This window comes from Carcharhinus amblyrhynchos, chromosome 20 (assembly GCF_965287045.1).
Source record: "Carcharhinus amblyrhynchos chromosome 20, sCarAmb.v2.hapA, whole genome shotgun sequence".
Taxonomy (NCBI): Eukaryota; Metazoa; Chordata; class Chondrichthyes; order Carcharhiniformes; family Carcharhinidae; genus Carcharhinus; species Carcharhinus amblyrhynchos.
Window position 1 is genome coordinate 25,615,082 of NC_137343.1, and position 17,178 is coordinate 25,632,259.

The 17,178-nt window shown below is 43.0% G+C and overlaps 1 protein-coding gene across 3 annotated transcripts in view; it reads right to left on the reverse strand.

Annotated features, from left to right (window-relative positions):
- cux2b (cut-like homeobox 2b) overlaps positions 1–17,178 on the reverse strand; it is a 332,051-nt gene that overhangs the window by 97,481 nt on the left and 217,392 nt on the right. For all 3 annotated transcript variants that reach the window (XM_080208269.1, XM_080208267.1, XM_080208268.1), the window contains exon 5: positions 4,999–5,136. In XM_080208269.1, the coding sequence (XP_080064395.1) occupies positions 4,999–5,136 (138 nt within the window). The remainder of the gene's footprint in view (positions 1–4,998; positions 5,137–17,178) is intronic.

Consider the following 17,178-nt stretch of genomic DNA (forward strand, 5'->3'; position numbering starts at 1 on the left):
TAGGGGGCGCTTCTTCCAAAAAAACTAAGTGTGGAATTCACATAAAAACTGGAGGAAATCATGCTAGTTTATTCAGCCGGAGTTTCAAAATGCATCTCCTACTCTTTGCACTGGTGTAATTCACCCCAGAAATCAGGGGGCAGGCCTACTAATTATATTTAAATTACATTTAAATCGTTGGCTGAATATGTAATGCAGCTCCATGCTGGAAATCGACACGGAGCCGATGGCTTCAGTAATCTAGCGCTGGGAGATGTGTGGAGGCCCAGACACCCAGTGCAAATCGGCCACCGCTGGAACCTCCTGGCCTGTTGCGCTAAAAAAGCAGCGCAGTGAAATGGGAGAATTATCCTGATAGTGTTGCAGTTACAGGGTGAAGAGAAAGATCAGATCAACATATAATACGTTCATTCAAAAGTCGGATGGCAGCAGGCAACAGAAAATTAGGTCATGTCTTACAAAATTTGAAGATTTCTTTTTACACCAAATCACCACATTAATGGATGAGGGTGGCTTAGTAGATATTATCTATCTGAGAATGATATTTAATAAGGTACCTCGTTGTAGTTTACTGCATGAGACAGAATATTGTGGAATGAATGGGAAGATGTTACAGCAGATAAAGAATTAGTTCAGTCTAAAGGCAACAACACATCGTTGGCCTCGAACTCCCACAGGAGACCGGTTGCCAGTGATGTCCCACATTCATCACTATTATAGTTACCAATGAGGTGGGTAAAGTGTTGGGTGGACTGATTAGCAAGTGTAAAGATGATACAAAAAGTTCTGCGGGTGTTAGGATTGTGAAGGAGCCTAAACAAAAGTAAGCAGATCTAATGAGTAACGTTATGCGCTTGTTTGCCAACATTAAGCAGACTTATACCGAACAAGGAACAATCTAATGCCTCTGTCAAAGAAAAAGACCTTGCAATCATACTTCCCTTTGACATTGCGGCTGCCAGTTCAAATCCAACAAGCAAGTTGTGAATTTAAATTCCGGTAACTTACAGACCAACACCAAAAAATCAAAGATTTCTCCAGCATCATAAAAATCCAGCTGGTTTCCTCACGTGGCACAGTGGTTAGCATTGCTGCCTCACAGCGCCAGGGACCCAGGTTCAATTCCCAGCTTGGGTCACTCTCTGTGTGGAGTCTACACATTCTCCCTGTGTCTGCGTGGGTTTCCTCCCGCAGTCCAAAGATGTGCAGGCTAGATGGATTGGCCAGGCTAAATTGCCCCTTAGTTCAGGGGGACTAGAACAGGATTGTGGTTGGTGCAGGTTGAGCCGAATGGCCTCCTTCTGCACTGTAAGATTCTATGATTCTATATTCCACCGTCCGTACCCAGTCCGACTTGCTCAAGCCAGCATTTGTAAGAAAATAAAATGATATTTGAACAAATTCATCAGCAATGGCTCAGGTACTGCATCAGAATAAGACTTATTGCTGCGTTCCCAATAATGGAGTCTAGCAATTTCCCTATTACCTATGTCAGGCTAACGAGAAGCAATTTCCCGATGGGTTTTTGATAAGAGAGGGGATTAAGGGTTATGGGGAGAGGGCGGGAAAGTGGAACTGAGCCGCGACAGATCAGCCGTGATCTTATTGAATGGCGGGGCAGGCTCGAAGGGCTAGATGGCCTACTCCTGCTCCTATTTCTTATGTTCTTATGTTCTTATGATTACTATCTCCCAATCCATGGGGATTCTCCTAGAATCTACAGAATTCTGAGAGATCAAGATCAATGCATCTACTATCTCCATATCTGCCTCTCTTAAAACCTATAGGTAGGACAGGAGGTCCATGGGATGTCAGTTTTTAGTTCCATTAATTTTTCCAGTCTTTTTTTTACTAATATATTGTAACCTTCCTTGTCTAGGCGTCTCTCTGAGCCGGCTCAGGTAACTCATTGTTTTTCAATCTATTGATCTTAGGATATATTTTCTCAGATTATTTCTTGTTATCCTTTTTTGATATATTAAGGAAATTATCCTCAGTTGTGTAGATCTGAGGTCAGTTAGCTGTTTAGACAAAGAAGCCAATACAAATCCTCAGCTGAAAGTCTACAGCAAATGCTGCAATGGAGATTCTCCACTGTTTAGCCATGGAAATTGTATAAATGCAGTAACTTTTTAGCAATTCCTGTATAGCCAGAAAACCTCAAGGCGTGCAGGGATCTCCCTTTCATTAAACGTGCAACTAAACACAAATATGATGGCCTTTATGCTTTTTCTAATGGTCCCACTTTGACTATATGCAGTACTACTCTGAGTTAGAGCTTTGAGAAGGGGAAGGAGTAATAGCTGCTGAATGTAAGAGCAACATTGTATGGATGTTTTAGTGGGTTGATTGCAAGCTGACAAAGAAAGGTTAACTAATTAGATAGGAATTAAAATTGTGGCCAGGCATTCTATAATTCAGAAAAATCCAAAATCCAGAAATGTCTTGGTCCCAAGCATTCTGGATTAGAAAGTTTAGTGTATTGATATTCTTAAATTCCTCATTTTCAGTAGACCTTTGGTTACCCAATACTTAAGGAATGTTTTTCAGGCTTCTACTGTGAAGACAGATAAAAAATATTTATTAAATGTCCCTGCCTTTCCTTATTTCTTCCTATAGCTTGTCCTGTTCCTGCCTCAATGGAACCCACATTACGTTTGCTAATTTCTTCCTTCTTGCATTCCAATACAAACTTTTACAACCTGTTTTTATGACTCTAGCTCAGAGGTTTCCAAACTGTTGGTCACAACCCCTCGGGTGGTCGTGAGCTCCCTCCCCTTCGAGGCAGCAATGGCGTCTATGCAGTGTTCAGGTTGGTGGTCAGCCCTGGCATCGACTCCGAGGTAGTCATGATGTGGAGATGCCAGCATTGGACTGGGGTAAACATAGTAAGAAGTCTGACAACACCAGATTTAAGTCCAACCGATTTATTTGATAGTGAACTCACAAGCTTTCGGGGTTTGCCCCTTCATCAGGCGAATGGAGAGTACTGGCCTCAGACAGAGCAAATAACAGCACAGACAGTTTACAGATTACTGATTAGAATGTCAATCTTTACACCTAACCAACTAATCAAGTCTTAAAGTGGCCTACAATGTGAGTGGAAGGAGCATCAAGCACAGGTTAAAGAGGTGTGTATTGTCTCCAGACAGTACAGTAAGTGGGGTTTAGCAAACCCAGGCAAGTCACGGGGGTTACAGATAGTGTGACATGAACCCAAGATCAGGTGGGATTTTCCGGCTGTCCCCGCAGCGTGTTTTCCGGTGGTACGGGCAGCTTATTATTGGCTGCTGGCGGGGATCCACTGTGGGGTCGTGGGGGGCTTTGGCAGGACCAGAAGTTATCGCCGGCAGAAAGAGCAGGAACATCCCGCCCTACACCTTGATTTTCTGAACTAAGGTTCCTCTCTCCGCTATTTTTATTTCCGTCCTTTATTATCAAGGAAATCCCTCGTCTAAATGAGTCAAGTAATATCTGACATATGCATGTTTTCAAATCAATTCCATCCGCCAATAGCTGACATTATTATCACAATTGCAGTCCTGTCCCGTTGACAAGGCAAACCTGACAGAGTGCTGGGTATACAATGATACGTTTAATGAAAGGGAGATCCCTGCACAGGTTGAGGTTTTCTGGCTATACAGGAATTGCTAAAAAGTTACTGCATTTATACAATTTCCATGGCTAAACAGTGGAGAATCTCCATTGCAGCATTTGCTGTAGACTTTCAGCTGAGGATTTGTATTGGCTTCTCTGTCTAAACAGCTAACTGACCTCAGATCTACACAACTGAGGATAATTTCCTTAATATATCAAAAAAGGATAACAAGAAATAACCTGAGAAAATATATCCTAAGATCAATAGATTGAAAAACAATCCTGTGGACTGGTATCTCCCCAATCTTCAGATTTGTTCCAAAATATAGAAATGTACTAGAGCTAAAGCTTCAGTTTACATTTTTATGAAACATAGCCTGGCTAATTTATGAATTATTTTTTTTTAAAACTGGACAAAGTCTTTAAAATGTCTTTAAACTCAAACCAAAGGAACTTCCTGGCATTCCAAACTGCTGCCATCTTGATATCTCTAAAGATACAGCAATTCCTCCGCCTGCAGAAATCAAATCCCAAGGAATTGGATGAAGGCAGTTTACATTCCACTCCCCCCCGCACCACTACCACCAAGTTACTAGAACCTGTAATATTGCTTTGTGAAGCCGAAAAACCTATCATTTTCCACCATCTTTTCCTTCTACCTTTTCCATTGTATGAATTTATGAAAGAATTTTATGAGAGACACAGACAGAGTGTATAGTCAGAGGCTTTTTTCCTAGGGTGGAAGTTTCAAATATATGGGCACAGGTTCAAGGTGAGAGGGGGAAAGTTTAAGGGAGACTCGCAGGGGTAGTTTTCACACAGAGTGTGGTGGGTGTCTAGAATGCGCTGCAAGAGGGGGCGGCGGAAGCAGGCACATTAGCAACATTTAAAAAGCACCCAGATAGGCACACAAATAGGGAGGGAATAGAAGCATAGGGACCGAGTAAGGGTAGAAGGTGTTTTTTAATTTAGTTAGGGTATCATGATCAGCACGTGCTTGAAGGGCCAAATGGCCTGTTCCTGTGCTGTACTTTACTTTGTTCTTGAGTGTATCAGGGACTAAGTGGTGCTGTTTTGAGAGTGTTTAAAGCAAACTAATGCTCTGATTTTACCCTATGAAGTTTATGTGCAGTGGGTAATAGAAATTGGATCACACTTAAATTGAGAGTTTGGGGAAAATATGTCACCGCTTGTAAAGGGGGGAATCAAAACCAAAACATCTTTGTTTCTGGACAAGTGGTAAGAGGAGCAATCAGGGCTGTTTAAATTAAACTCCCTTTCTGTCCATTACAGAGACTACCTGTGTACAAGTGCTTTTTGAAGCTGAAAATCCAATAAACAGCTCATTCCTTGAAGGTTTCATGTAACCAGCTTATTATTCCTCTGGAGTTTACCATTTACCTTCACAGTTGAGCAGTTCAGATTGTTTCTTACAGTGTCTGAAGAAATCCTTCCCTATTCGACTTTCTGGTTCATTGCGTTGGAGCTGGAGCAGTTTCTCCTCCAGGTTACGAGCTGCTTCGAGCGTAGGGGCAGGGTCTGCAAAGTGTTACCACAGAAAGCTCTTTATAGAATATACTCAAAACTTCAAACAACTGAAACACTTAAGAGATTACATGAAAAGATTCAGGACGGAAACAGTGGGAGTCCCCAGGGAAGAAAAAAAAAGAGGTTAAACTCGCCGACATTTGAGAGTGGCAAATTTTATAAATGTACTTAAATATCAAGCAGTATTTGGAACTGACTATCCCCAGCAAGATACCTTTTGCCAGCCCATCTCTCTGAATTGAGTGCTCCAATATTCTCTCCACCTGAGTACACATTTGCAGCTGTGGGCGGCAGCAAATAGCTTATAAATAGAACCATATAACAGCTTTATGGTGCACATACAAGTACATTGACAGGTACACAGACATGCACAAGTAGTGCCTTGAAAACTTTTATAAATCTAGAGCAATAGTCTGAGCTGTATCTATATTGCTTTTTGGGTATTGACTCTTTTATCACAGATGAAGGTCAGGTCAACGTAAACCGAGCAAACCTTTTTGGACTTAAGATTGATGTCCAAGATGACTTGTTTCTCGTTGTGTCTTCATGGCTTGCACCAATTTCCCTCAATCTGTATTAATGCACGACTGTAACACCAAGCAAACTGCTCAAAATGTCATAACCAGCCTGCGCGCGCACACACACGTGCACACCTCCTTTACAGCACTGTGAAACAGTGACTCAATTGTAGGGCACCCTCCAGAAACCCCCACCAGACAGAAAAACAACTTCAGGCTATATCTGAAGGTAAATTTGGAGCCTAGATAACGACATAACTTCATTTGCACCTTCATTTGCCTGAAAGACTGCCAGCAACTCGGGTTCAGGCTATTCGCTACCACAGAAACCCTACAGCGCAGGAGGAGGCCATTCAGCCCATTAAGCCTGCATTGACAACAATCCCATCCAGATTAATCCCATAATGCCTGCTAATTTTCCCAGCTAATCCCCCGAGACTAAGAGGCAATTTAACATGGTTAATTCACTTAAACTTTGGGCGCCGCACCTGCGCAAGGATATTTTGGCCTTGGAGGGAGTGCAGAGGAGGTTTACTAGGCTGATACCGGAGTTGAGGGGGTTGAGCTATGAGGAGAGGCTGAATAAACTAGGCTTGTACTCGTTAGAGTTTAGAAGAATGAGGGGAGATCTCATTGAGACGTATAAGATGATGAATGGGATGGATAGGATAGAGGTGGAAAGACTCTTCCCGCTCAAAAAAGACAGTAGGACTAGGGGGCACAGCCTCAAGATAAAGGGGGGGCAGTTCAGAACGGAGTTGAGGAGGAACTTCTTCACTCAAAGGGTGGTGAATCTCTGGAATTCTCTGCCCGTTGAAGTGGTGGAGGCTGCCTCGCTAAATATTTTTAAGAAGCGGGTTGATGGGTTTTTGATAAGAGAGGGGATTAAGGGTTATGGGGAGAGGGCGGGAAAGTGGAACTGAGCCACGACAGATCAGCCATGATCTTATTGAATGGCGGGGCAGGCTCGAAGGGCCAGATGGCCTACTCCTGCTCCTATTTCTTATGTTCTTATGTTCTTAACCTGCACATCTTTGGAGTGCGGCTGGAAACTGGAGCACTGGAAGAAACCCACACAGACATGGGGAGAACATGCAAACACCACACAGACATTCACCCAAGCTGGGAATCAAACCCAGGTCTCTGACACTGTGAAGCAGCAATGCTAACCACTGTACCACTGTGCCATTCTACCGTTTCCATTCTACAGGAAGTATAGGATAAATGTGGCTGATCCTATTAACTCTCTGGAACTCAAGTATATTTGTCTGTGCACCAGAGTACTAAGTTCTTTTTTTTAATCACTGAAAACAAAATTACACAATGTCAGCTGAAAGACTGTGTTGTTATGATCCTGAAACTAAAGGCACCCAATGTTTAATAAAGGAACAAAGACAACAGTGCTCACTATGCTAATGAAAACACAATAGCATACCCGCAATTGGGTGGCACAATGGTTAGCACTGCTGCCTCACAGCGCCAGGAACCTGGGTTCGATTCCTGACTTGGCTCACTGTCTGTGAGGAGTATGCACGTTCTCCTTGTGTCTGTGTGGGTTTCCTTCAGGTGCTCCAGTTTCCTCCCACAGTCCGAAAGACATGTTGATTAGGTACATTGGCCATGCTAAATTCTCCCTCAATGTTCCCAAACAGGCGTTGGAAGGTGGTGACTAGGGAATTTTCACAATAACTTCACTGCAGTGTTAATGTAAGCCTACTTGTGACACTAATAAATAAATTAAACTAACAATCTGCTCATATCTAACTGCAACTTCCTCAGCATGTATGAGCCAATCTCACTCAACCTCTATTTTATGTTGAGCCAGTATGAACATAAAATCAAAGAAAATGCGGTTTATCCACATGCTCAACTTCCCTTCTCTGGGGGTTGAGATCTTCCTTATGCCAAGGTAATGTCTGCTGCCTCTGTTTAAAAGATGTTCTTTTTGTAATGAATAGACCCCTTTCCACTGGAACTAAGTTTGAATGAACAAATATTCTATCCTCCTTCAAGTGTAGTTGTGAATGGAATTGATTTAGTTAAAATGTTATTAAAAAATGATGCGAAACGGATTGAAGAATGCATCTGCAAGGGCACCTTCCATATTGTGGTCAGATCACATTAACAGCTATGGTGACTTTTAAACTGCAGAATTGATAACATGCTGAAGGCCAGAATGGAGAATCTATGCACAAGCACACATTGGTGTCCAATTCGCACATCTGCAAATGTTCCCTTGGGAACAGAATGAACAGAAATTGCACTAAGGCTTTAGATCGGAGCACTTACACATTTTGTATTGATTATTCAGATTTAGGTAAAGGACAAAGCACTATTATTCTATAGCAGGTAAAATTTACTATCTGTGAACCTCTGTGCTCTCACATAGATTTTCTGATCAAAGTCTCTTTTAAAAGATGGTCTTGACTGACAGCAATTGGCATAGTTCAGCAAGGTTAGGGATTGTAAAGAAGGCAGAATGCAGTAGGAACTCCAAATAAATCCCTAGCAATACTCCAAAGAATTTTCAGTCAAACGTAATACAAGACAATTGCAAAGCAATTTGAAAAACCCATTCATAGATACTTCTTAACTTTAATGAGGGCACCATGGTTGAAGCAAACATACTGTGCTGTAAACGGAGTGTGAAAAAGGTTAAAAAACTCAGGTTAAGGTTTTGTAACTGTGCGGATTTTCTTCCAGCTGTTCAGTCACTTATCGCGCACCGTTAATTAGTTTTGGCTGCAGAGGTTCTACAGCTGTGAAGAGTCTGGACAGCGCCACTGACTGGTTCATTGTTAGACACACACATTCCTATCCAACCTACTCATTTTAATTACCAGTTAAACAGGTTCACAATCAGAGGCAGCAAACCTTAGTCAAAGATGAAAAATTTCAATCAATTGTGGATAGTCAGGGGTCAGGAATTTGATAAAATGCTATTCATGCTCAAACACACCTCCACCTTGAAAATAATCTTTTCAAATCTGCTTTCCACTGACTGTAAAGCAGAAAGTAAAGTTTTTTACCGCGAACCAGAAATTTGTTTTCAAATAGATTTTAAACCTTAACATAAGACCATTAAGACATAGGAGCAGAATTAGACCATTCGGCCCATTAAGTCTGCTCTACCTTCAATCATGCTGATATTTTTCTCATTCCCATTTTCCTGCCTTTTCCCCATAACCCCTGATTCCCTTATTAATCAAGAACGTATCTATCTCTGTCTTAAAGACACTCAATGACCTGGCATCCACAGTCTTCTGCGGCAAAGAGTTCCACAGATTCACCACTCTCTGACTGAAGAAATTCCTCCTCATCTCGGTTTTAAAGGATCATCCTTTTAGCCAGAGGTTGTGCCCTCTGGTTCTAGTTTTTCCTACTAGTGGAAACATCCACTCCACGCCCACTCTATCCAGACCTCGCAGTATCCTATAAGTTTCAATAAGACCGCACCCCCCATCCTTCTAAACTCCAACGAGTACAGACCCAGAGTCCTCAACCTTTCCTCATACAATCCTCATCAACATCTCATATAATGTGTTAAATAAAGCTACTATGAACTTTGAATAAAAAGATTTTCCATGAGGTAGTGAGTGTTTATATTTTAAACATAGGTAATATTTAAATTACTCTGTTGCACCATTATAGTGACACACAATATGTTGTGCATATACTTGGGGGACGGCAATGCCTTCATTTAATTTAAAAGTTTAGTCGTTTGGTTATACAGAATTTTTGTGTATTGCTGAAAAACTAGACATGCTGTTGAAGTTTTTCATCTTGCACTTATCAGGGCAGTTTCACAAGAATCACACACTGTTAGGGACCAGATCAGGAGCTCCAAAGTATATTAGGAAGTTAGCCTAGACCCTGATCTTTTTTGATTTTGGCATTAGAGCAACCATAACGTGTTTCGCTCCAGGTATGATTCAATTGACCCATGAGAAAGCCTTTATTAAAAGGAACTTTATTTAAGAACACAGTTAGCATGTAACAAAAAGAATTAATGTAACTTTTACCAATTAAAATACTTAAACATGGCAAAGTATAATTCTCAACAGCTATCTATCTGTATTGTTCCAGTTAAAGCAATATCCCCACAGACATAAATCCTAATTCAGAACCAATAAGCTTCAAACAACAGATTTGTTCACATGGATTCTAGATTTCCAGCTTTTCAACCCTTCTGGACAGATATAGAAAGACACCTGTCTTCTAACTCCCATAAGCGGTTTCCAGGAAAAAAAGTCTAACTTCAAACAGCAGAACTTCAGAGAAAGAGAGCTATTTTCTGCAGGTGCTAATTTCCAGAAAGACACAGAGCTACTTCTGCTCTTCACATTTCCCAAACAACAAATGAGCTTGATTTCTCTGTCCTTACTTATCTGGCCTTACTTATCGACCAAACAAATCAAGTCCCACTCTGAAAAACCCCAGCGGAAAACACTCAAAAAAAACCCCTGCATTATTCCAGGTTAAAACAAATATTGCAGCAATTAGGATCAATTATACTGCTGTAGTAACAGCAGGATATGCTGTGTATAGACAAAAAGGCACTGATAATAAAACAAATTGCTAAAACAGATCCTGCACAAGAAACATGACCTAAATACACTTTCTTAAAGGCACAGTATTGTCACACATGCATTCTCCATGACAACTCCATGAGCAATCAGAATCCACTTGAGTGGGCGGCACTGCAGCACAGTGGTTAGCACTGCTGCTTCACAGCGCCAGGGTCCTGGGTTTGATTCCCGGCTCAGGTCGCTGTCTGTGTGGAGTTTGCACATTCTCCTTGTGTCTGCGTGGGTTTCCTCCGGGTATTCCGGTTTCCTCCCACAGTCCAAAGATGTGCGGGTTAGGTTGATTGGCCATGCTAAGAAATTGCCCCTTAGTGTCCAGGGGTGTGTAGGTTAGGGATTAGTGGGTACTTGCCAACCAATCAGCACTCTCTTCTCATGCAGAATATTTTATTGTTGCTTTTACTATTGGAATTCTTATGAATTGTCCGGAAGAGTGCAGGACAAAAAGACTTGACTGAAGGCCTCTCTTTCTCAGCAATTAAAATGAGACAGTGAATACTTATGTTTGCTTTTAAGATAAGAAACCTCGAATTTTCTTTTAACTTCCAAGCCGATGGCTGTTAAATCATTCTTCTGGAGGGATGGATCTTCAGGCACAAGGCGTCCCCACTCAGGAGGTGGCTGATGTCACTAGTGCGGAGGCTACAAGTACCAACAGAGATTTGTTACAATGAGACTCACGCTTCAACACGTGCATGGGTCAAAGAGGCAACTGCCTGCTGAAGATGCAGTTCAGGTGCCTGGACCAGTCTCGGGTGCCCTACAATATCGTCCCAGAAGGCCTCCCACATTATTACAGACTGCTGTGCTCTCCCCAACTTGGCACTGCAGAGAGGAGACCAGCTGGACCTGGAGGAGATGGAGGGGGACCATATCTCCACGAATAAGGAGGATATTGAGTAGGGCAGTGAGGGTGACCAAGCAGAGGAGGAGATGGAAGCCTCCTGGGTAGTGGTCAAAGCCTGACTTGGCCAACGCGCGAAGGATGGCCTCATAGCCTCATGGACAAGCAGAACAGGAGTGGTCAGCTCTCCCACCATGGGGACCAAGGTCTAACCAGTAATGTGGTGCTAGCAGTATGCTCTCATGCTGCTGCCAGGCATCATGGTCAGGGTGTGAAGCCATTGACTGAACGCTACGGGAGAATGATGACAACTTGTATCGATGACAGAGAGATGCACCTCTCATACTCAGCAACATGTCTGACTCCTGTCTGACAGGGAGCTTAACATGTCCAGTCAATGAATGAGGCTTATCATAGGGTTCAAAAACACAAAATGCACAACGTCAGCTACTATACCCACCCATGTCAAGGGTCATGGTGTTCAAATCTATCTCACAAATGAGGCGGGCAGCCTTGGCTTCTTGTTCACCAGAGAAGACTGTTAAACATGAGAGGGGTAAACTTTGATGGAGGGGAGTGAGGGGTTTGCGGGATGGGCTCGAGGGTGGGAGGGGGCAGAGGGCATGGCAGTAGCAGCATCTCCTTACTGCATCGTCAAAGTGGCACAAACATGGCACTGCCATTCTCATACCCCATAGGGATAAGGCAATGGGTGAGCATGATGGTTCCTCCGAGCTTGGTGGAATGAACAGATAGGGTGGAGGCTCTGTGGGCAAAGTGAAATTTAATGCCAAACATTAATTCCAAAATGGTGACCTATCTGCACGCGTGCCTATATTTACCTGCGCCCACTAAGTGGGTATGATTTCTTAATCTTCCTGACATCCCACCACGTGACGGTGTCTCCCCAGGATCCACGGCGAGGTTGAGGCAGCCTGGTGACTTCCACGCCCTTTTGTCTGAGATTACCTTGGCGGGCATCCCCTGGGGACCAGGATCGTGAGAGTCCAGGCCTGTTTTTGGGCAGTGCGGATATTTGACTGCTTCCCTCCTCGGTGTCAAGGGCTGGAGGTGTGTCACTCATGGGGTTGGGGGCGGGGGGTAGTCGGATGAGTTGGAGATGCCCAGGATCTCCTGGCTGGAGGGCCCCGGGATGTATTCCTGCCGATCCTCTTTCCTTCAGGTTCCCGGGAACCCCTGTGCTCCTCCATGGGATGCAGGGACAGCTGGAGTGAGATCCAGAAGCCCAGCCGTCTGCTGGCGTTGACACTTATGGATTCCCATCTGTGCCTGCACCAATATACAACAGCTGCAGTGACCCTCACAAGGGGGCCAGGGAATACAGGATAGAGTGGTCGCTCACCAAGCTCGTCAGGAATTTGGCAAAACATTAATACAATTACCACAGAGCTTGATTCTCAATGAAAGATCTGCAGATTCCCTGGGGCTCTGTACCCCCCGGCATCTTAAAATCTGCCAAACATAAAATTTCCCTTTTGTAGAAAAAACATTAAAAAAAAGGAAACTGCATCTTACAACAAATTCTGTTGAGATAATTCCCTTATTCTCTGAAAATGCAAAAATAAATTTTCAAGGTCAAGAATATGTATAGAATAATTCATGCACTAAATCGAGTCTGACACATGAAGTGACACTTGACTCCAGATTATTAATGTGTTTATGTGTGAGAGCGGATTTATTGTATACGCAAATGTGAATGACCAGATCGGTGTTCTCCTGTCAAAGGCACAGTCTGGTTGATGGCACACTGGATCCTTTTTTCATATCAGCAAATGAGCAGAATAGCAGCAAAATGGAACAGTAGTCTGTCTTATAAAATTCTAACAGGACTAGACAGGGTAGATGCAGGGAGAATGTTCCCGATGGTGGGGGGAGTCCAGAACCAGGACTCACAGTCTGAGGATTCGGGGTAAACCATTTAGGACGGAGGTGAAGAGTGGTGAGCCTGTGGAATTCATTATCACAGGAAGTAGTTGATGCCAAAACACTGAATGTATTCAAGAGGCAGCTAAATATAGCACCTGGGGCAAATGGGGTCAAAGGTTATGGGGAGAAAGCAGGATTAGGCTATTTAGTTGGATGATCAGCCATGATTGTGATGAATAGTGGAGCAGGCTCGAAGGGCCAAATGCTCCGATCTTCGATGTTTCTATATCTGTTCTGAATGTTTTACAAACGCACAAGGCACCAGGTGAAGCAAGTGAAAGAAATGTGGATGTCCTTGTTTGAATCAGGGGTCTCAGGGTATAAGCTGCTGAATCTCAGATGGTTTGTGCCTTCCCGGGAGGCTGAAAATCCTGCAAGCTGACAGCTCCTTGAGCAACAGAAAGTGGCAGCAAAATAATGGAGCAATCAGGATTCCGAGGCCATCTCGCAAGTGAGAAGGGATGTGGCAGGACGAGCCACATTCTCCGCAACTCTGTACAGGCTCAGAATATGCATTCCAATATAAAAATCTTTCTTGGGATAATTCTTTAATTAGCTTGGATAACCCCTGGAAGCTTTCTCTTACACTTTTGATTACTTTCTTTGTTTCCCTGTGTTGCTATCCATAGGCCTCAGTATCTGCTGAATTTTGATTTTTCCAACGTTTCCGTCCACCATTCTGGTTCTGAACCTACCTCTAAAATGTCCCATTTAGTATTTTCTGGGTTTACCTTCTAAATTCCCTCAACCACCAAACCTTTCAATGAAAATCCCACCTTGTCATTCAGTCAACATGAGCTTATCTGCTTCTTGGACCCTTACTCGTTTACCCCAGACCCCTGTGCACACTGACCTACTCCTGCTCTTGATCCATCAATGCTCAATTATAAAACTCTCATCCTTTCTTTTAAAACCCTTCCATGGCTTGTCCATGCCAATCTCTGTAATCTCCTCCAGCACCATTACCCTCCAGGGTCTCAGTATTCCTCTGATTCTAACCTCTTACGCATCCCCACTTTAATCACTCCCCTACTGTCAGCTCTTAAAGTCCCTCCTCTCCACCGCACTCTTCTTCTCACTTTCAAAGGTGCCCCTTAAAATCTACCGATTTGATCAAGCTGACCTGTCCTAATGTCTCCTTAAGTAACTTGTGTCAAATTTTGTTTTGCAACATTACGGTGAAGCATCTTGGGACATTTTACTGCAATAAAAATGCTATATAGATACAAGTTATTGTTACGCCCATCTTCCCAAACTCCTGCTGGGTTTTGGTCCCATATGTGCTGCGCCCAAGTTGTCTCCTTCATGCACGACCCCAGAGGAGTAGCTGTTGGTCATCTAGTTTCCTTGGGGGTACCACATCTGAGCACAATCCCACCACATCCAACACCCACACATGTGCACATTCTTGTCGGACTGATCAAAGCAGGGGCACAAAGTAATCTTCCTTTCTTGGAGTTGAACCTGGAACTTTCCTTGACTATATGAACCAGATACTTGTATGTACTAGTTATCATGGAGGGATAGGTTTCAATCGTTTCTTTCACAGTGCAAAAAGTTAGGTTGTCTAACATGTAAGCTTGCTTTCACAAACAATTGAATTAACTCTTTGTCGTGTTCCAGCATATTTATAACCATGTAAATTCACATGGCAACAGCTCGTCCTAACAATCCTCATTAAAAATGTGGAGTGAAAATGCACACAATGGTATGGGGTGGCATGTGGCACAGTGGTTAGCATTGCTGCTGCCTCACTGCACCAGGGGCCTGGGTTCAATTCCAATCTTGGGTGACTGTGCAGAGTTTGCACGTTCTCCCTGTGTCTGCATGGACTTCCTCCGGGTGCTCCGGTTTCCTCCCAGAGATGCTAAATTGCCTCTTAGTATCCAAGATGTGTAGGTTAGGTAGGTTTGGCCATGATAAATGAGCAGGGCTGTGGTGATGGGATGGGCCTGGGTAAGATGCTTTGTAAGAAGTCTCACAACACCAGGTTAAAGTCCAACAGGTTTATTTGGAGTCACCTGATGAAGAAGCAGCGCTTTGAAAGCTAGTGGCTTTTGCTACCAAATAAACTTGTTGGAATTTAACCTGGTGTTGTGAGACTTCTTACTGTGTTTACCCCAGTCCAACGCCAGCATCTCTACAAGATGCTCTGTCACAGAGTTATTGCAGACCTGGTGGGCTGAATGACCTCCTTCTGCACTGTAGGAGTTCTATGGTTCAGTGAAGGAACTTAGCACTAAGAAAACACCATCATCATTACAGAGGGAAGAAAAAACAGGTAGAAAAACAGCAGCATTCACAACAATTAAAGCACAAACTCTTCCATAAAAACAGAAATGCAGGAAACACGTGTCTGGCTGGAAGGATGCAACTGGCAGCTAGGATTTACAAATGACACTGGCCTGGATACAGACATCTGCTCACAACATTTTTGTGGGTCTGAGTGCAAAAAGACTCGCATTTATATCACATTTTCATGACAACCAAACATCTTAAAGTGTTTTACAGCCAATGAAATATTATTTGAAGTATGATGTGGAGATGCCGGAGTTGGACTGGGGCGGACACAGTAAGAAGTTTCACAACACCAGGTTAAAGTCCAACAGGTTTAGTTGGAATCATGAGCTTTCGGAGCGCTGCTCCTTCATCAGGTGAATGGAGGTTAGTTCACAAACACAGCAGCACTCACCCCGAAACCGGAAAATCCTGCCAGAGGTCAATGGACCTTTGCATGGTTCATATCCTGCCTGCTACGATTCCCATGGCGGGTGAGACAGGAAAATTCTACCCCATCAGTGAGGACTGTTACAGCATACTCTGTAACAGTAAACCATCTAACAGCTATTTAACGCATCCATATCCCTTTGCCAGTTGCTTATGTCCTCCTCACAATTTACATTTCTATCTTGTGTCAGTAGCAAATTTAGCAACTATACATTCAGTCACTTCAGTCAAGTCATTGGTATAGATTGTGAATAGTTGAGTACCTAGCACTAATCCCTGTGGCACTCAACTCATTACATCTTATCAACCCAAAATTGAACAATTTCTGCCTACTTACTCTTTCCTGGTAGCAAACCAATTCTCAATCCATTCTAATATTCTACTCCATGAGCTCTTAAGTTAAAGTAAAGTTACAGTTTATTTATTAGACACAATTAGGTTTACATTCATACGGCAATGAAGTTACTATGAAAATCCCCCAGTCACCATACTCCGGTGCACGTTCAGGTACACTGTGAGAGAATTTAGCATGGCCAATGCACCTAACCTGCACATCTTTGGACTTGGGAAGAAACCAGAGCATCCAAAGGAAACCCATGCAGCCACCGGGAGAATGTGCAAACTCTGCACAGACAGTGACCCAAGTTGGGAATCGAACCCAGCTCCCTGGCACTGTGAGGCAGCAGTGCTAACCACTGTGCCACTGTTGTGCGGTAACCTTTGGTGTGGCACCTTGTCAAGTGCATTCTGTAAATCTAAATACAGCATATCCACAGATGCCCCTTTTATCTTCATTGTTTGTTGCTTCCTCAAAGAACTCTAATAAAACCCTAACCCTAATAAAACACAATTTCTCATTCATAACACTATGCTGACTTTGCTCAATTGTAGTGCGATCATCCAAATGCCCTGACATAACCTCCTTAATAATAGATTTTAGAAATTTCCCTCTGACAGCTGTTAGGCTAACTGGCCTGTAGTTTCCTGCTTTCTGTCTCCCTCCTTTCTTGATTGGAGGAGTCCCAGTCTGATGAGATCTTTGCAGAATCTAGTGAATTTTGGAAAATTAAAACCAAAGCATCTATGATCTCGGCAGCCTTTTCTTTTAAGACCCTGGGAGTAAAGTCCAAGAGAACCCGGAGACTTGTCAGCCTTTGATTTTCTCAGTGCCTTTTCCTGGTAATTATAATTGTTTTAAGTTCCTCCATCCTTTTCAAGCCTTGATTCACAATTATTCCTAGGGTATTACTTGTACCCTCTACAGTGAAGACAGTTATAAAAAATCCATTCAATTCATTGGCCATTTCCTTATTTTCCATTATTAATTCACTATCGTACTCTAGGAGACCAATTATCACTTTCTTAGTCTTTTCTTTTTTAGCATTCTGTAGAAGTTCTAATTATCTGCTTT